This window comes from Archocentrus centrarchus, chromosome 19, assembly GCF_007364275.1.
Source record: "Archocentrus centrarchus isolate MPI-CPG fArcCen1 chromosome 19, fArcCen1, whole genome shotgun sequence".
Classification (NCBI taxonomy): Eukaryota; Metazoa; Chordata; class Actinopteri; order Cichliformes; family Cichlidae; genus Archocentrus; species Archocentrus centrarchus.
The window spans coordinates 21102842-21126639 of record NC_044364.1 but is presented as its reverse complement, the minus strand read 5'-3'; the positions used below and the strand labels follow the sequence as shown (position 1 = coordinate 21126639).

Genomic DNA, 23798 nt, shown 5'->3' with positions numbered 1-23798 from the left:
GTGTCAGCAGTTGGATTATTTTTGAATTTGTTCAGTCATGCAGCAGAGTGTCTCCTTCCTGCAACATATCAGACTCCTGTTGTCTGTAGGAGAGCTCCACCTGCTGGAGGGGGAAGCAACTCCAGTCAGTGCTGTGGACTCATCGACACAAATAAGTTAAATGTCTGAATCTGTTGTGAATAAAGTCAGAGAAACATCCTCACATGTCCACAAGTGTGTTGAGCCTCACCTTGTCCTGCATATTAAGCTCTGCCCTGCAGTGAATCAGGTGTTCCACACAGTCCAGGTGATCAGACATGAAGAGGGGTGCTGTTCAGCTGGGGGACGTGTTAAAAAAGGAACACACCTTCATATGGGGACATCGCACAGACATGGCAGGAAACCTGCTATCCTTTATGTCCTGCATGTAGTCTCACCTTGTCTGCAGCAGTGATGTCCGCTCTATGGTTCAACAGCATTTTAAAGACAGACAAAAGAACCAAAAACTTTGAGCGGGTCTGCTTTCTTACCATCATCATCATCCCCTTCTCTTCCTCCCAGCTGATGGAGCTTCAGTCTGACAGAAAAAACAGACTCAGTGTTTCTGGCCTTCGTCACTCACAGATATTTCTTTTTCTTTCTGATGAGCTTTTTGTTTCTGGTCACTGATCATCACAAAGTACATCAATCAATCAATCAATCAATCAATCAATCAAAAACTGATGGTTTGGGGTCATAACTCCATGTTCACAGAAGAAGAACCAGCAAGCGGCACATGATCAGCTCCATTCTCCTTATATAGACACACCAGTGACGTGCGGTGAGGGTCGTGACTGGTGAGGCACTGACGTCATCACATCAGATTTACAAACATATAGCTTATTCACCATTTGATTGGCAACAGTTGTTTTGTTTAACATTAACATAGTCTGAAGCAAACCTTTTAGCTCCGGTGTTGGTCTTCCTTTAATTATTATCTTCTGCTTCGATTGAAAGTCCAGTTTAGAAAATTCTTTCAGTTGAGTTATGTAATCTTCCATGTTGAACATAAGGCCAAGCAACAGGAAAAACTAACTGGCCTTGCTAACTGTTTATGGTAGCTTGCCGCCGAGGAGTCGTAGAGTCCCTGGGATCACCAGCGCCCCCTACCATGAGGCACGAGAACTGCGTGCCTCACCTAGTGTCTCTTCGCAGCAGTTTCATGATCGCTCAACACAAGAATGCATTACACACACATACAGTTGTTAATGAAAAAAACAAAAAATAAACTGTGCATTATATACACCAGCTAAAATATGGAAATTTAGTTCATATAGTAAAAGTGCAGTGAGACCGGAAAGTAATCCGGTCTCACTGCATAGCATGCCAGCACAGTTAGTAGTCATTGGCAATGACTATACTGAGCCGCACCACGGATTGCGCAATCCGTGGTGCGGCTCGCCGGGCTGGTGCCTCACCGTTCGTCTCTTAGTATTTGACCGGCAAATGCGAAAATTCAGCGATTTTGAAAAAACTAATCTAAAAATGGTGTAGTTAAATGGAAAAGAACTTTAAAATACAAATCACTGAATGAATATAACCATTTAATTTATTTTTTAATTTTATATTTCCACGATGACAGGTGAGGCCGTGCCTCACCTGCCTCCCCTGACTGCACGTCACTGAGACACACACACACACTCAGCTTTGACCGTGCTGGTTGAAGTTGCAGGTTGGTGGCAGGTGACCTTGTGATCTTTCAGAAACCAGAAAAGGCAGTGACCTGCCAGCATGAAGGGCGTTAAAGGTTTTGGTTTTTTGTTTGGTCTCTGTGGTGCGTCCTGTCATTCAATCTTCTGTTTCAAAATGTTTATAAAAAATTTAACTTTGAAACAAATGATCTGAGGCTGTCTGTATTGTAGCCTTTCCACTGATTCCCCTGGTTCATTGATACAGCCGATTGATTAGTTTCTGGTAATTTAAGTAAACCGCCTGTCAGTCTTGTCAAGTCTTTGGAAACTGCTGCTCTCTGAACTGTGGTTGGAGGACAGGTTTGTAGCATCAGTCTTTGGAACTTTTTTCAGTTTCATTATTAAGCACTTTTCAACACTTGTGAGAAAAAAAAAACCTCTGAAAAACTGCAACAGGAAGTGATGTCGCACGGCATGGCACATTTTTCTTTGACGATCTTGAATGTCCTAATTACTCATGAGGCCCAGCTGCTGCAGGATCTCCAGAATCTGCATCCACCTGCTCCTCAGACCTGCTGAAAGTTGTTCCTCCAACTTTGATGTGTTCATGAGATTTAAGCTAGAACATGGAAACAACACGACAATCAGTTTATGTCTTATTGATTAGTTTGTATCATTTCCAGAAGGTAAAACTCAAGAAGCTTTTAGCTATTAAAAATAGGAAATTATTTTATAAGTCATCACTGATTTGAAAGGAACAGACTCCATGTTTCATATTAAAGAAATGTAAACTTCAGAGGCAGCAGAGCTACTACCGAGGTCACAGTTTAGCGAACCCACAGTTCGTGGACTGATCATTGCAGTCATCTGACATGGTGATGCCATCAGAGCTTCCTGCTGATGACTTGAAAGATCTCCTTCACGAGATCTTTGTTAAACCTTCAGCAGTGCAAACACAGACAGTGAATCCTCTCCATCAAACCGGACCCTCAACTGAAAGCCTCCAGATTCAAACTGTTACAGACCAACAGTTTTCATCTGCTGAGAAAACTCCTCGGCTTCCAACTGATCAATATATCCAACCATCAAACTTTCTTTCAGCAGCTCCACAAACTGATTTCTCCCTGCCGGACAAAGACAGTGAGTCAAACTTGACTGAAACCTGAAACCCTGACGTCATCTCTCCAGCTAAAAACTGTTCACAACACAATGCTAAAAACTGAACCGGAGATGGACAGATGTTTCCACACCAGTCGAATGAAACCATCTCTCAAAGTGAGAAATGCAGATGTGATTTTTAAAGAGAAGGATTTCAATGCATTTTTTTTTAAAAACAATGACAAATAATATAGTTAGTGCTTAGTTGAGAACAGACAAATGGCTTTCTTGACAAACACAGACCAGTGTTACCAGCCTTTATGTAAAACACTTTTATGGTTTGGTAAATCTAAATTCTATTTCATTTGTAGAACAGTGAACTCACAATTTTCCCTCCCTATCCACGATGTCTGCATCATAAACACCATCATTCTAATCAGTCAGTGCTGTAGGGTTACTGGAGGACCAAGTGTGGGGTCCTGAGTTTGAGTAGAAAATTCTTGAAGACAAACAGGAAAACAATCAGCTGTTTTACAGGGAATAAAACCAGAAGTCACCGGCAGGACATGGCATTGTATTTCAACATTTTATTTATTTTTAAAGTGTCTCCACAACAAACATCATGCCATCAGCATGAAGTCAAATCTGCATAAAACTGACCATCAGTGCACTCTGTAGCATTAGCACGTGGTTGGACAGCTAAGGGTTTTGAGCCAGTTAGCTGGGAGATGTGAAGAACTTCCTTGCCAGCTCAGGTCGACCTCTGAGGACAAAACACACCAACCATGAAGAGAGGTCAAAGAAAAATAAACAGAATAAAGATTTTTGTTTGCAGCATGTAAAAAATTATGAACAACAAGATAACAAAAGCAACAATGATCTCTCTCTGATGTCTAACTGCATTAAAGGGGCAGCAGGTTTGTTCTAATACTAGAACAGATGGAAAAGAAATGTTTACAAGTTTGTCAAACTTCTGAGGAAACAGATGCTTATGATGCAACTTTGGTTCATTTACCAAAAAAAAAAGAAAAACATATAAAGCTTTATTAACAGTTTGTGATGCCTCTATCACATAAATCAGATTTCCACTGTCTTAGAATTATAATTATGAATTTAATTTGTCTAACACACACCATCCCCATCGTCTTCCTCAGTATTTGCTCAGAGTTTGTCTTACATGTTGGCCGCGTTCCTGACTCGGCCTCTCACAGATCTTCTGTTGGTGGTTCGGCAGTAGCTGTTCAACTCTGGAGACGTCAGTGGCTGAAAAAAACGACCTGAAAAGAAAAACCATTTAAGAATAAGTCGACGGGTTTTAGAGGTTCCTCCTCTGTCTAAAGAAAGTCCGGTCCTCCTATGAGAGGAAACTTTCCCATCCGCAGAAACGGACAACCTGAAAGAGTTTTTCTGAGACTGCAGCAGCCAGAAGATTCAAAAGATTCAAAAGATGCAAACTCACAGTTTCCTTCATTCTGGTTGATCTTGCTAGTGGAGGATGAGGAGGGGATTTGGCCCATGAGGATGCCCCTCCAGTAGTCTTCAGGGATGGACAACAGGCGGCAGACGACCTAGCAGGAGAGCAACAAGAATACTCCACATTAGTGGTGTGCAATGCTGCCAGTTTTGGTTATCCGATCCAATACCGAGTAAATGCAGGGCCAGTAATGCCAATACCAACACTTATAAAAAGTGAGAGGAGATTAGTCATCAATTTATCAAATCTGAACACATTTTAATGACCACTAAATCACTGATTTTTACTTTCCACAATAAAACACACCTTTCAGTTTTGTCATACTTTGAAATTGGGTTTTTTGAAAATCTGGAATGCAAATGTGCCTCTTAAAAGCACTTTGGCTGTGGAAATGTACCATATAAATAAAACAGACTTGATAGTCTGGTTATTATATTCAGAGATTTTTCATAGTCAAATCTGAGCCATATTTTTTCAGTTCCAATAAGAAAACTTAAACCAGTTCAGTGAGCTGAACATATCTATAGGTAATCAGTGTGATGAAGTAACAGCTATCACCAGTAACACTAACATGAACTAATGCTGAAGAACTGACAGTCATAATTGAAACATCACTTTCACCACTATGAGCACCCTCATTGTCTTCTGCCTGACTGACAGTAACCTTTGACCTCTGTGTTGGGGTCTGGGTCTGTCTGAGGGATTTCCTTCCTCTTTTTCTTTTGCGGCTCATAACGGACATAACGTGATGTGAACATTATAGAGTTTCACCTTCCCTAAGCCCCCCAACATAAGATTACTTAGGTTATACATTTAGTTTGTTGTTTAGCTTAAAAGGAAATGTGCTAGATTAGTCTATGCTACTACTAACACTAGTACTACAACTATACAGGTCCAGCAAAAGATGGCCACACTGATGTCCATGAAGTTTTATTTCTTTCTCTCCAGAGACTGAAAAAAAATTATAATGTAAATATCTCAGACCTTTCAAAGTCTCATCTTGGCATCCATAAACAGTCTCAAGCTACCACAACAAAAACATGCCAACATTAAAATGACTGAAAATCTCATTGTTCATAATGTCCGAAGGCATGAAACAAGATTACATACAATCATGTGTGCACCTCTTGGGCCACATGGAGAATCAGGTCATCTTTCCTCTGCATCCATGCTAGTTCTGGCCCATAATGCTATGGTAGTGCTCTGAGCTAGACTCTGGTCATGTGACCATTATACTCTGCATTTGCATGAAGGTTTACAGCACCCATTTCCTTAATTCACTGACTGGAGTGAAGACAGTGACCTGGTTCAGCCAAATCACACCAGTCTGGTCATTTGAATCTGTCATTAGCCCGGTTCAGCTCAGTCAGCGGTCTTTCCGGTGGATCTGCTTTCACTCACAAGCCTTTTGTACTTTTAGCAGCAGCAGCTGGTCAGGACTGGCTCTCTTCCACAATGTGTCTTTGTCTCTCGCCCCTCTGCCCCAACAGGTTGTGGCAGATGACTGCCCCCTCCCTGAGCCTGGTTCTGCTGGAGGTTTCTTCCTGTTAAAAGGGAGTTTTTTCTTCCCACTGTCAACAAGTACTTGCTCATAGGGGGTCGTTTTGAATGTGGGGGTTTCTCTGCAATTAATGTAGGGATTTTACCTTACAATATAAAGCACCTTGGGGTGACTTGTGATTTGGCTCTATATAAAAATCAAATTGAACATGATTAGAGTTAACAGAGACTATTGGTTTCACTTCTTCCATACCATTCTACTAGAGGGCTCCACACTTTGATTCTGAATGTCAAGGAAGAAACTATAAGTGGCTTTTCGGCTTTACGAGAACCAAACAAACTCAAGAAGTCAAAATTTAAAACCCCTTATTTAAAATCTAAATTTATTGCCCCAACGTCGCTGTGTATAATCAATAACAACAACAACAAAAACCACAACAGGTCTTTATTGACAATAGACCTCAGATTCGTGATTCATAAATCACTAGGAATATTCGACTCATTAACCCGGTGATTCAGGAACAGACCAGCACTGGCCACTGAGCATGTCATTTTGACCCAAAAGGAATTAATGTTGTAAAATGCTGCGCTCAACATTTGCCTGTCAGGTGATCTAACAAAACTTAATGTTTTCACATATTTTGATATGAAGGCTGCTGTAACATGAGCCAGAGCTAGCTAGATGAGACTGAAAATATATACAGGACTGTAGTTAGATAAAAGATGATTATTCCAGGGACAAACAGGTTGGGGATGGAACACTGAGCTGGGTCAGTGCGGGGTCAGAGCAGCAGTGGAACCACATCTGAACTGAGCAGAGTCCAGAGTGTGGAGAACTAATCAGAGCAAATAAATCCAGTGAAATCCAGAACAGAGCGGCCGAATTGAACGGGTTTCAACCCTGAAGAGCAGAGCTGAGGAGGGCTGCAGGTCCAGCTGTGATACCACACATTATCAAAATTCATTTTTGACTTTTCTATAATGTTGATCTTCAACAACAATTAAATTATCCATAAATGTTAGCTATTGTGTTTGTTGTACCCTTTGTAAAGTTAAAATATATATTAGAATCCAATCTGCAATGAAAAGTTAAATTTGTAAAAAACCTTACTAATTAGAAAAATTAGATGAAAACTACCTTCAAAGAACGAAGTCTTTGCCTTTGCTGCTGTTTCAGGACGGGGTCAAAATAGTGCCCCCTGGCAATTCTAATGTTAATGCAACTTTCAGTCAAGCACGTCCATCTCAGACCTTAATTTCATATTTAGAAAGGCTGACCTTCGGCTGAGTGTTGGTGTCTCTCATGATGGTGCTGGGTGACGGCTCAGACGTTCCATGACCCACTATGGTGGGTCCGAACACCCGGGCCAAGTTATTCTGGTCCATCTGGCACTGAGGACTCCTCATCACCCTCAAAAATTAAGATCAGTACAGTGTATAATTTACTTTAGTGATGCATTTGATACTTGGAGATCACTGGTGGTTGCCTCCAGAGAAAATAAATAAAAAACCCAGAAAAAACCAGAGAGCAAAAAGAAGCACCAAAAAGAAACAGTTTCAAATCAGAGCCTAAATGCTGCTCTTCAGCTCCACAGGAGTTTGTTTCTACGTGGAGACTTCATTGAGCAGCTGAAGGGTCTTACTTGTGTAAATGAATCATGAGGAAGGCAAGTGTGTCTCTGTTGGCCTTTGGCAGCTCTGCTATGGCCTGGTACATGATGGCCAAGCAGTTGTCTTCATCAGCCAGCTCTGAAACACACAGTGATGTTGGGCACTAGACTCAGGTCTGGAATTTAACAATGTGAACATACCTGATGACTCCATGAAGGTCTTGTGCAGCCTGAAGGTGATCACAGGTTCCTTCTGCTTCCTCAAGAAGTCCTTCAGAAGTCCACAGACCACATGGACATCCTGGACTTTACTGAGCATCAGAGCAGGTTTCCCCTGAAGGAAGCAGTCTCTGAGCTCCTTCACCAGACGCTCACCTCCAGGAATTCTGTACAGGCCTCTCTGCAGACACAGGTCACTGTCATTGATTGGATGCGAAGCAAAAGCCAGAAAATTGACACAGGAAGTGTATGCTGGGGAAGGGCTTCCAATTAGGTTTCCTTATCCATATCCCAGCATGCAAATTGTTCCTCTATAGAAGGCTCTTACTCTATTTTATGGCCCGTGTATTGGAGCAAACAGTTCTCTTCATTATTGATCAAAACCAAAGAGTAAACAGGTCAGAGCTCACCTCCTGCAGCCCTCTCCTTTCAATCTCTGCCACACAGTCCACGATCAGCTGAGGCACTCGGGGATGAGTCTGTGGAGCAAAGTCCTCCAACGAGTCCTGAGCAGAAGCAGAGCTTCATTCAGACACGTTGACCAGCTGTTTCTCCTCAGGTTTTCTTCCTGCTGCATTTTAGCAGTTTCTCTCCAACAGTAACACATTAACACCAACTTTAACACACATTCAGTATTAAACCTGTCAGGTTGGTGGTTTAATCTCCAGCTACTCCATATTGTATGAGTAGATGATGCTCTAGGCCTCCAGAGCTACAGCTGACTCCAACTATAACTTGGCTGTAGCTCAGGAGGTAGAGGTGGTCACCTACTGATCGAAAGGTCAGCGGTTCATGCACCCTGGAGCGGCTGCTCCAGGGTGCATGCCAAAGTATCATTGGGCAAGATACTGAACCCCAAGTTGCTCTCCGATGCAAGCGGAGTGTGAATGTGTGTGTGAATGTTAGATAATAAAGGAACTAAGCTTAGTTAATCATTGAAGTGCTTGCATGAATGGGTGTGAAGTGCTTATATAACATGTAAACATGTTGTATAAGTGCTTTCAGTGCTCAGAGTAGGAAAGCGCTATATAAAAACTAGTCCATTTACCATTTACCTGACTTGCCATATATAGGCTACACAGTCTGATCAGGTGTTTATCAATTTAAGCACCATTCTAAACATCAGAACCCCCCCCCCCCCCCCCCAAAAAAAAATCATCATGATGTCACAGTGAAGCCCCTCACCCTGCAGCACTGATACCTTAGCTGCCATTTGAGTTGCACTTCCTGCCATGGTGTTGGAGCCTGAGCAGCCATTGGCAAGCTTCTGTCGGCATTCTGGATGAGCAACTATGCGACAGTTCCTGCACTTCACCACCATCTTCCCAAAGCGGATCCTCTTCCCACATGGCATGCAGGTCTCTGGACGGATAACCTGGAGGAAAGCGATGCATTACTCCATCAGAATGGACATCAGAGCCTGAATGTGAATCTTGGGAAGGTCATACCGTCTTTGACACAAAGATGTGTTTGAAGGTTTTTGGATCTCTGCTGATGTTCACAACTTTCTCCTCGACCAGAGCTTCAGGTTCAGGCTCGACGATGGAGTATTCGCAGGGAAACCACACCGAGGTTTGGTCTGAGGGACAGAATCCAATACAGTCTTTTTACTCACTTAATCTGACAGGCAGGTGACAGAATAAAGGAGCAGACCAACAGAGTGTCTCGGTGAGGTTTTCAAAGCTCCTCTGCATTGATCACCACTCCTCTAAAATGCGTTCCCTCATTTAGTGTTTGGATGATTTAGTGTTTGTCTAACATGTTGCTCCAAGATCTTCCCTAGGCATAAAACTGAAGGTGAGAGCACCTTAATCATCTTCAGTCCATCAGCAAGCTGTCCTACAGATGAAGACAGTACTCCCCATCAGGATGGAAGTGCTTCAGAAGATGAAGAACTACCATTTATTGAGCTGCATTGAACTTTCAAGAATTTTAAAAAATTCCTGAGTTTTTCCAAAGGTTGTGGGCACTCCCATTACCTTGACCGTTTGGTGCACCATCACCAAGAATTTGAATCAAACCCACCTTCTTTCAGTTTTTCCTTCATAAAAGTCCAACAGGTTTAATATCAGAATTTTTATTTATTTTTTGCTTTAGTTGAATCCCGTAAGCACTGTCACTAGCCAATCAGAGGTCAGGTCTCTGAGCCAGCATCGTGTCCATGTTGTAATGTACTGAGCATTCATACAGTGCTTTTCTAGTTTGACTAGACTACACATCGCATTTTAACGACACATTCATGTAACACTTTGTACACTTCAAGCACTTCATTTCCCTCCAATTCAGGATCACCAATTAACATAAAACGCTTCATTCTTCAACAGTTTGTCCTGTCACTCCAGGAGCATGATGGGAAATCTTTCAAAAGCAGTCTTGTTGTAGTGGTGCAAACAAGACCTCGAAAGATCCCTGCTCTTTGTAAAATTTTGAATCTTTGGCACACTGTCAAAGACATAAAAAAGAGCCAGAGTTGAGTTTCTAAGCCTTTTCTAAGAGACGTGGACCTAAACCAGAAGAACAGAGCCAGCAGGTCCCCTCATTGCAGAGAATCAGAGGGTTTTTCTTTAATCTGTCACTGGTCTGTATGCATGTTTGGACTTGATGCTGAAATGAACTGACTGTAGAGCTCACCTCCTCCTGAAACAGTGCACTCCTGGTTGATGGTTTGAGGAGGGTTTTCAGGGGTCTCCTGAGTGATTCCCACCACCATGTGAACCTGACCTCCACTGTCATTAGAAATGATGGATGCCTTCACAATGGTCTCCACCTCCTAAGTCAAACACATAAACATTAACAGTTCTGCTCGAACAAAGTCACTAATGAACATTTTTGTTCATTAGTGACTTTGATTTTGTTATGCTGCAAACATGTTAGTGACTGTATGCATGCAAATCAATGCATTTAGGCATCTAGACATAGACAAGATGCCACTCTGAAGTTCAAACTGAGCATCAGAATAGAATAAGTGATTTAAGTGACTCTGAACTGGTTGTTGGTCTGAATATTTCAGAAACTGCTGATCTGCTGGGAGTTTTCCACACAACCATCTCCAGGTTTTACAGAGAAAGTCTGAAAGAGAGAAAATATCCAGTGAGCAGCAGTTGCCTTGCTGATGTCAGAGGTCAGAAATGAATGACCAGACTGCTTTGAACTGATAAGAAGGCAACAGTAACTCAAATAACCACTCATTACAACCAAGGTATGCAGAAGAGCATCTCTGAACACACAGCACATTGAACCTTGAAAGAGATGGACTACAGCAGCAGCAGAAGACCACACCGGGTGCCACTCCTGTCAGCTAAGAACAGAAAACTGAGGTTCTCTGTTGTAAACAACATGAAAGCATGGATCCATCCTACTTTTTATCAGCAGTTCAGGCTGCTGGTGGTGTGGTGGATATTTTCTTGGCACACTTTGGGTCCCCGTGTACCAACTCTTTCAGCTGCTCCCTTTAGGGGTCTCCACAATAGATCATCTGCCTCTATCTGACCCTATCCCAGCATCCTCCTCTGTCACACCAGCCCTCTGCATGTCCTCCTTCACTACATCTTCTCTGATATCTTCCTCTTTTCCTCCTGCCTGACAGCTCCATCTTCAACATCCTTTGTCCAATATTCACAGTGCCTCCTCTGCACATGTCCAAACCATCTCAGCCTTGCCTCTCCAACTATGAACTGTCCCTCTGATGTCCTCACTTCTAACTCTGTCCATCCTGGTCACTCCCAATGAAGATATGAACATCTTCAGCTCTGCCACCTCCAACTCTGCTCCTGTCTTTTTGTCAGTGCCACCATCTCCAAACCATACATCATAGCAGGTCTCACTACCATCTTGTAAACCTTCCCTTTCAAATCACTCCTGACATTCATCTCCACCCATTCTACCCTGCCTGCACTCATTTTCACTTCTTTTGTGCACTGTCCAGGTATTTAAACTCATCCACCTTCACTCCCTCTGCACCTTATATGTTTACTTTTCCACCTGTCTCCCTCTCATTCACACATGTATTCTGTCCAGCTTCTACTGACTTTCATTCCACTACCAATTATAATTATACCAATTATAATGTCTGCAAAAATCATAGTCCACAGAGACTCCTGCCTGACCTCATCTGTCAGTCTGTCCATCACCACTGCAAACATGAAGGGGCTAAGAGCAGATCCCTGAGGAATTCCCATCGTCACCTTGAACCCATCTGTCACTCCTACTGTACACCTCACCACTGTCTTGCTGTGATAAGGTGTGCAATAGGCCCCATTGGGAAACTTTCAGGGGAAAACCTGGTCTTGTTAGGAGAGATGGCATCTATCCTACTTTGGATGGAGCAGCTCTGATTTCTAGAAATCTGGCCAAATTTTTAACCCCCCCCTAAAATGTAACTACCCAGGGTTAAGACCAGGAAGTGGAGTTGCACTTTTACACACCTCTCTGCAGCTTCTTTTCTCCTGCCATCCCCCCAAAACCCCATCCCCATAGAGATGGTGTTGAATCTGAGTCATGAAAAATTAAAGCAGCTCTGAAGGAAAAAGTGTCCAACCAGGTACTAGCAAGATGTACTGAATGAAGTGTCTAATAAAGGTGAGTGTGTAATATCTCAGTTGCTTTTTCATTTCTCTTTTGTTCACCTTCTCCATGGTTTTCCTTTCCAGAAGCTCTGAAGATATGTTCCCACCTCTGCTTCGCTTCCTGACTGGAGCGCCAACAGGCAGACCCATCGAGGAGCGCTGTGGAGAACCAGCAGAGGAACAAAACCTGAACCCGTCTCATGGACTACTGAAAGGTTCATATGTAGAACTCTGATGGCAATGGGTGATCAGTGCTGAACAAACAGGAACGAATAAAGATGATGGGTGGTCTGACACTCTTACCCTCCTCTCTCTGGCTCGAGATCTCAGTGGTTTGATCACAGTTGTGTCCAAATCCTGAAACACCATGAAAACAAACGGCATTAGTCCTCAGCTCTTTGATACTCGGAGAGAAAACTGACTTTTTACATGTTCTCACAGTGGAGCTCTGTATGTATCATATGTATGGTGTATGTTACTGCTGCCGTCATTAATGTTCGTACCACATCATCATCTGTGCGATCGTAGCTGATGTCAGAGTGAGACAGGAAGGATGACTCGTCGATCACCGACAGCCTGACAGAAAAGATTTTATCAGATTTTTCTTTGATAATGACTCACTTTGAGGAAAACTCATTTTTAAAATCACAGACTTTACAAAGAATGATGCAGCTCCTTTAATCTGCATTCTCTCTAATGTCCAGCAGGGGGCAACTCCTCTGGTCCGATTGTATAGCAGTCTGAGAAAACAAGCCTCGTGCTCAGTGATCTCTGCGTTCATGAGGAGTTTATGTCTCAGTCACTGGTTTTGGGACTTACATCAATACAATTTTGGAAAAGATGGGCCTATTAGAGTCAGAGAGGAGCAGGAAGGATTCAGGACAGGGCTACCTGTGGTTGATAAGTTGCTGCTGTGTGAGAGCGCACGTGTCCTCAGATGGAACTACAGCTCACCACATCTGGTTTCAAAACACTTTTTTTTTTGTTGATGTCAAAAGCACTCAGGTCAAAGACTCAAAAGTGGGGCTTCACAAATCAGTGGGTGATGTTTCTGGTTGCGAGTGTCACAATAGCCACATCCATCTTTGATATACAGTCTGTGGTTTTCATCCTCTATTTGTTCTCAGTGTTGTGTTTTAATGATAAGACTCGTGTACACATTGTGTAAAAACTGGACCTCAGCCTATAAACCTGCAGAACACTCAATGACTGGTCACTAGTGTCTGACCCTTCAGCGAGGGCTGTGATTGGCTGGTGTCTCACCGCCTGTTACTTCTCTGCAGCGTTGTGTTGGCCCCTTTGTGCTCAAACGTGGCTAAGAGAGACTTCTGCTCGTCGTTCAGACAGGCGCTGGATTTACTGTCATGGACGAGGATGTCGCACATCAGCTGCATCTGCCGCTGCTGGAAAAACAAGATACAGGTCTGTGAGCGCCCTCGCATAGGCTGCACAGGTCATTACAAAAAGATGTCAGGTATTGTTCCATCCTAAGGGTGGCACCATGGGACATGAGCAGACTGTACATCACAAAATACTAAATCAGCTGTCTTAATAAATTAATCTTTGTGTTTCAAACACCACATTAACATTTGACTTAAAGTCTGAAGTGAGCATGAAAATAATCTTCATCTGGTGCCATAATTACAATAATCCTGGTCAGGATCATTTTCAGCAGGAAATGCTCTGGTTTAGGTGAGGGGCGGAGCCTGTTGCCTGCTCCATTCAAACTTGAAGTCCCAAGACATCACAGGCCTTGTTCCAAAGATCTGTAGGTTAAATATGTGTCAGCTGACCAGTTTATTTGTACTCAGAGTTCGGCAACAGTTAGGTGCAGACCTGCATACCAATAATTACCCGATCAAACAACGTGGATTGATCAGCTGCAGAAACTGGACGGTTTTATATGAAACACTCACATGTGATGTTACAACCTATAACATAGTATGTGTCACAAAGCTCTGATCTGAATCCTTGTGGTTTTCCTCTCACCAGGTACTGGTAGTCGGCTTCCACCTTGTAGCGTTTCTTCATCTCGACGTCGAGCTGGTTGCGAGCGTGTTTCAGTTTCACTTCCAGAGCAGCTTTGGCCACATCAGACTTCACCAGCAGCTCTTTGTACGTCTTCAGCTCCAGTTCGGCATGCAGCCATTTCTTTCTGACCTCCTCAAAGTTTTTCACCACCTTGATCATCTCTGAAAAGGCAGAGTCAGATTAAAGAACCAGGAAGCAGCATCAGCAGTCAGAGCTCATAGATTCTGGATTAAAACTGAGGAGCTCTTGTTCTTGTTTAGTAACAGGGTCATGTAAGGAGGTCAGAATTACTTCAGTTTAACCAGGTTTACTTCTAGGTTAGTGTTCTGGATATTCTCTTCTATAAAAGCTGTTTTAACAGGGCACTGAGCTCTGGGCTCTTTTCTACCAGTGCTCCAATCTAGAAGCAGTTCAACCCACCTGTCTGTCTCAGAAATGTGACAGCAGCACGTCACCACAAACCTACCCAAAACTGGACCCACTGACCTTGGCAGATGTGGGAGGTGCTACTGCAGGAAACTGAGTGACAGATTCTGATTTAAAAGCAGCGAGGCAGAGCTCAGTGTGTGCTGGAAAGGTGTGAGGAGAAGTAACTTCACCGTCAGCCAATCACATTGCTCCTCTCAGGGCCAGAGACAGTACAGCTGACAAAGGTTTCAGGTTTATCTTGCAATGTATCGTGTGGCCCAACATTGCTCTTGTTGACAAACAGAAAATTAATTTTTAAAGCAGGACACAGAATATCTATGAGGTCATAGATATCTGCACATAGAGTCCTTGTCTGTTGCTGTTCAAAGGTGCAACATATCAGCACTCATACAATTCAGGTGTGTCTGTGGAGGCAGAGGTCTGTACACCTTCCTCAAAAAAAACAACAAAAAAAAACAACTCTGAATTTACAGCTGATTTTCAGTTTGAGCTGTGTTTATGAGGCAGGCTCATTAGCTCAGTTTAAACTACAGCTTTTCATCCCAGCATGGTGTTTGATGCTAAACTGCAGGTGCAGTTTGAGACGATCTGCTGTACAAACTGAGTTAAAGTGACGGACTCCTTCATTTAAACCAGCTCACTGTCAGCATGTGGCACCCTGTAGTTATCAAACATTTAACTTCCATTCAGGATGATCAGAAGCTTCTCTGAAACGAGCAGCACAAAGTCAGATTAAAGGAGGATTACTGACTACGGAAGCAGGTCAGAAGACAGCAGAGAGCGTCTACATTTGATTTATCTATGTTTACGTCACATGATGTTCTGACAGCATACGGGTGGGGTGGTGTGTTCGGCCTCACCCTGCTCAACACTCAGACTGTTTTCCTCCATGGTGATCCTCTGGAGACACAGAGCCAACAGCTCCTCCATGATGACCCGGGACTCCGCCATAAACGTCTGGACCCGACTCCGCCTCCACCTGTCAGAGAGGGTGGGGAGCTTTAATGCAGCAACATGCATCTCAGAGAAAATCAGGAGGAGATCACAGAAAAGATTTGAACCTTTGTTCCCACAAACATCTCACAGGAGATCCCACTGAGTGCAGCATCTTTTCTGGAGACCCGAGCACATCAAAGACAACACGAAGAGCAGCGAAAACAGCGTGAAAGCAAGAAGAACTTCATTCCAGCTCAGGCTCAAAACATGTTTGTGTTCACGTCCTTTGAAACTAAATTATTTCAGCATGAAGAAAACTCCAGATGTTCCAGAGCCTTCAGAGGAACCTGGAAACTGAGCTCTGGAATAACTGAGCTTGGATCTTTATCCAAAGCTAACTGTGTGGATTTGAATGAATCCTGTAAGAGACATGAATGACTGACCTGGATTTACTTCAACCTTCAAAAGAGCAAAGTTTCACTTTGTGGACGTGAAACAGCTGACATGAGACGCTCTGATGAGAAATCATGCTGAGGGTCGTTCCATCTCATTTCAAAGATAAACTTCCCACCCGACCAGAGAGATCACCACCACCTGCTCTTTGCAATAAAGTCAATGTGGATTTGATCCATACCTTAGGAAGGTGAATGAAAATGTGTTTTTAATGTGCGTGAAAGCATTCAGCTGGTTTGGACTGAGACTTGAGTCTGAGATCTCACATCCTTCAAGTCTCAGTCTGTCTGCCGTCACCTCAGACCCTCAGCAGCACAGATTCACCCTCAAACATGTGAAGGCGACCTCGAACAGTTTCTATATAGTAGAATTTAAAAATGGAGCCCTAAAAAAAGGAAGAAAAGAAAAGCCCGAACTTCATCCCTCATAGGATAATTTTAAATAAACTAATGACAGCAGGCAGCTGAAGTGTTTCATAATTCATATTAAAGATTTGAATCTTTCATTTTTTCCAGGCAGGTCTGAGAGGGTGGGAAATTTGTTGTTTGTTTTTTTTTTTTATTAAAGTTGATAAACTTACATGGAGCAAACCCACAGGAGGTGAACTCATGTCCAGAAAAAAACCAAATAACAGATTAAACGGTGATTTCAGAGACTGCTGTGTTTTCCTATCATCACACTCCTGAACTCCTAAGTTTGGAGGAACTTAATGATCATAGTTCATAGATTTTATTCTTAATTATTGATTTTACAGTGAAATGCAGAAGGTGTTAATGTGAGTTTGATTACTTCAGCTTCCTGTCAGCAGGTTCGGAGTCTACACATGAAAACAACCTGAGGAGATCGAAAGAAGCAGAAAAACTGACCTGAGTAGTGGAGCGCTTCATGTCCCACCAACCTCCTGAAGACTCAATCAAACCTGAGTGAACATCAGCTGATCACACCTGAGCGGAGCCCACAGGCCGCCACAGCAGCTGTTTCTGATCGCTAATCAATGACCCCGCCCCCACCTGCAGCAACTTAACCTCCGTCACTGCCTGAACTCACCTGTCTTTTGCTATCTATCATATTTAATTTACATAAACCATACCTTACAAATTTTATTTCATTGTCAATGTCAGAACCCACATCGCCATCAACCGGAAGCTGAACTCACCTGTGCAGCTCCGCGCGTCACACAGGTCCCATATCTCACTCACTTTAAGCCCGGGGACGTGACATCACTCTTGTGCGTTTAAAAAAAAAAAAAAAAAAAAGAAGCTGTATTTATCAATCTGTACAGACTGACAAATACTGCACTTGAAATAATAACTTCAACATTTAAAACCAGATTGAAATAGCTCTAAAATGTTGTGTTGGTCTAAAAAAGGCTTTATGTGAGAAAGGACGACTTTTTATTTTGGATATAAAAGGTAGTTTGGAGATAGGCCTGAAATTAGCCAGAACAGTCTGGTCAAGGCTAGGCTTCTTAAGAAGAGGCTGTATCACCGCATGTTAAAAACTCGCAGGGACATCACCTGACAGCAGGCTACTATTTACAATGGTGAGGATAGAGTGCCCAATACTAGGGAAGACATCCTTATTAAAGTAAGGGGGAATAATATCATGAGGAGAGTCTGATGGTTTCATGTGTTCAACTATGTTTTTTAAAAAGGTCAAATCTACTGGCTGAAACCTATCCGGAATGGCCAAACAGGCAGGGTCACTTTCAGGTAACAAAATAAGAGATCCTAGAGCAGCACAGGCCAGCTGATCACAGGAAAAGTCAGCTGATCACAGCCTGCACACAAAGAGAATCTACTGGAGCTCACAAATGACTTTAAGTTTGATTCTTTTCCCCATGCTGAGCCACTCCAACCAAACCTGCAGGACTGTACTATTGTTTTTTTTTTTTGGTTAGATATGGAGGCAAAGTTAAAAAAAAAATGCATTCCCATGTCTGTAATTATTTGTTATATTGATATAGCACGAGGTTCAGTTAGCTTTGCACAGAAATAGAGGAAATGCCCTTCAAAGAGCTGCTTTTTATTGCCTTAATTTGAGTACATTTCAGAGCCTGAAATGTACTCCAAGTAAAGACGTTCAATGAGTATTACAGTTTTTTACAGAGTATTTTTTTAGTACAGGTATCTGTACCACTTAACTTAAAAATGTGTGTACTTTTGCCCCCTCTGCTGGGCCCTGTGCAGAGTCCTGAGCACTGAGACTGAGACTCTGGATTTCTCCAGTGGAGCGCTTCATTGTTCCAAACTGAACTCTGCGTGGAGCAGCTGACTGCACCACAAACAGGATTTACCATCAGGTCAGAGCTGTCACTGTTACTATGGCGCTGTGCCATGTCGCATTTTTAATAGCACTTTGCAATATTCAGGAATTACTCCAACACAGTAATATGGATTAATTAATAGCTGCATTTTCACAGATATTTCATTTCTATTGGCTCCAGATTCACGTGAGGACTCAGTGCAGCGTTTTAGGACAGAGTTTTGGCTCTGCGCTCTCAGCTTTGAGCCGATTACGCACTCGTTCTGATATCGCCTCCCTCTCCTAAACATAAACTCTGCTAGTAGCAGCTGTCACAGCCTCAGCAGGCAGAAGACATAATACACGCTTTTTTGGCAATCTGCGGTAAACTGCGTACCGCAAACTCTGTAAATCACGTTTGCGTGATTCGTTCAAATATTCTCTTACAAATACATCTGGTGCAAAAATCCTCAAGTCCACAGCATTCAGTCCCAAACTAACACTGAGCCTCTTTAGTGAATCCAGTAGCGGAGGTCACTCGAGGCTGGTTATCAACCAGGTGTGTCCACGTGAAAGGGGCGGAGCTGGCAGCATCTGTCCAATCACAAACATGCACAGGTGTACTGGCAGCAGAGCAGCTGATTTTAAAATTAGGATAGAAAAAAATGAAGAAGTTAAACACACGTGTGTGCTGATATGTGTGTGTAACAGGAAAAGCTACATACAGGAGTTTAGAGCTAAGAGCTGTGGATGAAGGTGTGAGCCCCTTCAGCCAGACTGGAAAAGAGCTGCTATATGAATAAAGTTTAGCCTGTTCGGCTCCGGGATGGAAAGCCAGAGAAGTCTTGACTGTGTGAGTCTAATTAAACTCATATTAAAAGAATGAACCTGATCGATTTATTACAAATTAAGATGAGACCTGTGTCTGTCTCTTTTTTACCTGCTAAATCACCATGGTAACTGATGCTGAACACATCACCTGGTCAGGAGCAGGTGATGTTCAGAGTTTCCTTCTAAAATCGGGTGGAAGCGCCACGATTTCACTGATTCTTTTTGCTGCAGCGTGTTCTCAGTGTGATGCAGACACGTCTGATGTGTGCAGTTTGTTACTAAAACCACTGAATGAAGCCCAGCTGTAAGGTTGTAAAAAAATCACTGCAATTCAAATCTTTATTTTACTGCTCTGTGCGCCAACTCACAGATTAATCAGTTTCTGCAGCATTCATCTCTCAGGTTATTTTACTGTTAGATTTTTATGTTCTTTATAGATCGTATAACCATTTTATCATGATAGTGAGGACTCAGTATCAGATGATGGGATCATTTTGTTTGGAAGAAGAATCACATGACTTGCATATGAGTGTAAATGAGTGTGCTCAGAGGCTGAAGTAGAGAGCCCACCTTAACAGAGAAAGCTGATTAGATTAGATTAAACTTTACTAATACCTTACAAAGATTCCGTCAGGGAAATTAAAGATAACCATCATTGTAATACATGTTATGTCTGACTAGAGTTTTTGGTTTGGTCAAGCCAGCCAACACAAAGAAAGCCTGGCTGTGTTGAAATTGATTCATAGTATATCCCTCTGATCTTAAAATAGAGGTTTGCGATATATATTGTCTATGATAATATCATAATTGTTAATGATGTGCAAGCTGACATTAAAAAAACAAAACAAAACAAAACAAAAACAACAATCAAACGCTTCGGCTCCACGCCTTCACTACTTCATGCTTTAGTATAGGCTGCTGCGCGTGCGCATTGAGAGTGGCCATACTGCGCGCTAGCATAGCTGCTTAAACAACACACCTAAAGCTGGAAATGAGTGAACACACTGCGCCAGGGGAAGAAATTCAGACATCGCCCTCGCAGTCTACCGCCTTAATTCCTAGGCGAGGTGGTGGTTTGCAGTTTGTGGACTTTGTAAGAAAGCAGATAGCTCGAACCTGTTCCATCATCAGGGAGTATGAGGACTAAGAAAAAGATTTTATTTTGCTATAATGTAGTGGGAATCCCCCTGAACAGTCTCTTTATAAAAGAAAAAAAAAATCCCCTTCTGTCAAGTCTTCCGTATTGAGCGATTTCTTTTGAAAAAATCGCCCAAGTTTTTCCTGTTTACATTTGTCATCCCCAGGACACTCCTGACAAAGAGATTTTAATCTCAGTGTGTTTTTCCTGGTTAAATAAAATAATAAATTAACATGTCAAAAACAGTCTTACATTTTACCAGCTTGCACTTCTTGTATGAACACATTTTTAAATATTGCAAAATATAGTTTATTATCGTTATTGAAAAAATTACAGAAAATATCCAGATATTTTTTTTTTTGTCAATATCGCACACCCCTAGTTGGTTCACATGACTTTGACTATAATACTGCAGTCCCAGCAGTATTATAAAGGAGCCCAACAATCCAAGGATCCCCTATGAGGGAGCACTCGGCGACAGTGGGAAGGAAAAACTCCCTTTTGAAAGGAAGAAACCTTCGACAGAACCAGGCTCAGGGAGGGGCAGCCATCTGTCGCGACTGGTTGGGTTAATATACTTGGGGCAATTGCTGTTCTATAAAAACTACATCTTAAAATTGAAATAGATTTTATAACACCAATTATATAAATACAAATTCTTCTGGAGCCAACAATCTCTGGATGAGAGCTGCCCTTCTTTGGCAGGCCATGGAAGAAGGTTGTGGAACTGCAGTCCAGCAGTTGATCCTCAGCCAACAGACAGGACAAGAGCTCTGGCTCCAGAATAAACATTTTAAGGAGCATCTTCCTCAGCTAGATAAGAGAAGACTGAAATATCTCCTCCAAAACTTCTGGGAACAAGCATGTGCTCTGTATTTTCTTGTTCTCCTCTTCTTTGCTGCTTTTTTCTTTTTCCTCCTTTCTTCTTCTGACTTCCATCTGTCAGAGAGACCAGGTTTGGTGTGGTGACCTCGCAGTCAGTATTTCCTTGCTCTCCGCTTTCCATCTTCTTTGTCTTTTTTTGTTTTCTTTTTACTTATTTCCTTTTCTGAAATCCATCAGTCAGAGGGAGCGAGGATGTACTCGTAGAGAGCTCCTGTGTCTCACATTTATTTCTCTCTGTTGCAGAGGTGGGCTGGTCTGCCAGGACCTGTGTTTCTCTCTGCTGTTCCAAGCCTCTGGGTTCAGGTTGATCCTCATGTAACTCAGCTTTAGATGGATCATATTTTACCTGCAATTTTTTTAACAGTTTACGGAAACTGTTATGGGATTTATTGGGAAAGTTGTTGAAGACACTTCACTTAGGAGGACCATCAGGACTTTTCCCAACCAGAAGCCGTGGGTGGATAAATCTGTCCGCGACGCCCTGAGGTCCCGCACCGTTGCCTACAACTCCGGCCTCGCCTCTGGGAACATGGAGGACTACAAGGTTGCATCATACAACGTCCGCAGAGCGGTGAAAGAGGCTAAACATCGCTACGGCCGCAGACTGGAACAGCAACTACAACAGTCTGACCCCAGGGGACTGTGGCAGGGACTACGCACCATCACGGACTACAAAGCACCACACACACACCCGGTCAGTGCCGACGCTTCTCTGGCTGATGAACTCAACATCTTCTTTGCGCGCTTTGAGTCGGGAAGCCGACAGCCCGCTGCGCTCCCGGCCGGAGGGGCGGAGACACTCACTGTGACGGAGCGCGACGTGAGGAGGGCGTTTAGACGTGTAAACACCAGGAAAGCGGCTGGACCAGACGGTATTAGTGGACGTGTCCTTAAGACCTGCGCTGACCAGCTGGCACCTGTGTTTACAGTGATATTCAACCTCTCACTGAAACTGTGTGTGATTCCCACCTGCTTTAAAAAGTCCATCATAGTCCCTGTCCCAAAGAAACCACACCCCAGCAGCCCCAATGACTTCAGGCCCATAGCACTCACCTCTGTGGTGATGAAGTGTTTTGAGAGACTCATCAAGACATTCATCACCTCCTCACTGCCCACCACCCTCGACCCACTACAGTTTGCATACCGGCCAGACAGATCCACAGACGACGCCATATCCTTCCTCCTCCACAAGACCCTTTCACACATAGACACTGGTAAGGGGAACTATGTGAGAGTGCTGTTTGTAGATTACAGCTCAGCATTCAACACCATAGTTCCCGCCAGGCTGGTCTCTAAGCTGCTGGACCTGGGCCTGGGCCCATCCCTGTGCAGGTGGGTTCACAGCTTCCTGACCAGCAGACCACAGGTGGTACGAGTGGGTCACCTCACCTCATCCTCCCTCACCCTCAACACTGGATCCCCCCAAGGCTGTGTGCTCAGCCCTCTGCTGTACTCACTGTACACCCATGACTGCGAGGCCACGTCAGAGTCCAACGTCATCATCAAGTTTGCTGACGACACTGCTGTTGTGGGACTAATCTCTCACAATGAGGAGACAGCCTACAGGAGAGAGGTCTCCCGCCTGGAGAACTGGTGCCAGGAGAACCACCTCCTGCTCAACGTCAACAAAACAAAGGAACTGATCGTGGACTTCAGCAGGAAGCAGCAGAGGGACTACCATCCACTTGTCATCAGTGGTGCTGAGGTGGAAAGAGTGGACACCTTCAAATACCTGGGAGTGACCATCTCACAGGACCTGTCCTGGACTCATCACATAAACATCACTGTGAAGAAGGCCAGACAGCGTCTCTACCTCCTCAGGCGGCTGAGAGACTTCAAGCTCCCACTCAAGGTGCTCAGGAACTTTTACACCTGCACCATCGAGAGCATCATGCGTGGGAGCATCACCACCTGGATGGGAAACTGCACCAAGCAGGACTTCATGGCCCTAAAAAGGGTGGTTCGTTCAGCTGAACGGACCATCAGAACCACCCTCCCCAACCTGCAGGACATTTACACCAAGCAGTGCAGGCTGAGGGCCATGAAGATCCTAAAACAGCCCAGCCACCCTGGACACTCTCTCTTCTCCCTGCTCCCATCAGGCCGGCGTTACCGCTGCCTGAGGACTAAGACTGAAAGGTTGAAGAAGAGTTTTTACCCACAAGCCATCCGTCTGCTCAACTCTGAGCCCTAACTGGACCATTATTGCACAGTGTAAATATTATAATTTAAAAAGTGTGTATAGTGTATAGTATATAGAGTATAGTGTACAGTGTGAATTACTTTTTTTTTTTTATTCTTCTTATTTATATGTGTGTGTTTATTAGGTTGCAGGTACAAAATACATTTCACTGTGCATTGTACTGTGTATAACTGTGCATGTGACAAATAAACACTATCTTATCTTATCTTATCAATAACTCAGAGCTCTAAGTCTTTTGTTATGGAGGGAAAAAGCATTCATTTATTTGAATAAAATGTGCCAGTAGTTTATTTTTGAGCAATTTCTCATGTACATCTACAGCTAAATGTTAATAAAAGTGTCTGTGTGACATTTGGGATGTGTAGCTTTGACTCAGAAGTGCCTTTTTTTTATACCCGTTGGGAAGAAAAATATCAAGATTGTATATCGCCATTCAGCTAAAAAATATTGAGATATTATTTTTGGTCCATGTCGCCCAGCCCAATCTTAACCCATTATTTACCATTACATTACTACGGGAACTCGGCCATAAA

At 43.2% G+C, this 23798-nt stretch overlaps 1 protein-coding gene across 1 annotated transcript; it reads right to left on the bottom strand.

The window, feature by feature from the left end:
- Nucleotides 1–3394: 3394 nt before the first annotated feature.
- On the bottom strand, nucleotides 3395–15526 carry LOC115798905 (rac GTPase-activating protein 1). The gene is made up of 16 exons (XM_030755914.1): nucleotides 15436–15526; nucleotides 14105–14307; nucleotides 13379–13518; nucleotides 12619–12691; nucleotides 12419–12472; nucleotides 12176–12274; nucleotides 10182–10320; nucleotides 8999–9129; nucleotides 8752–8925; nucleotides 7961–8056; nucleotides 7533–7731; nucleotides 7365–7470; nucleotides 7000–7132; nucleotides 4207–4315; nucleotides 3925–4024; nucleotides 3395–3510 (listed from the first exon to the last, which is right to left on the bottom strand). Exons 1-16 carry the CDS (start codon nucleotides 15524–15526, stop codon nucleotides 3465–3467), a joined length of 1893 nt encoding a protein of 630 aa, XP_030611774.1. The 3' UTR covers nucleotides 3395–3464.
- Between the last annotated feature and the right edge of the window lie 8272 nt (nucleotides 15527–23798).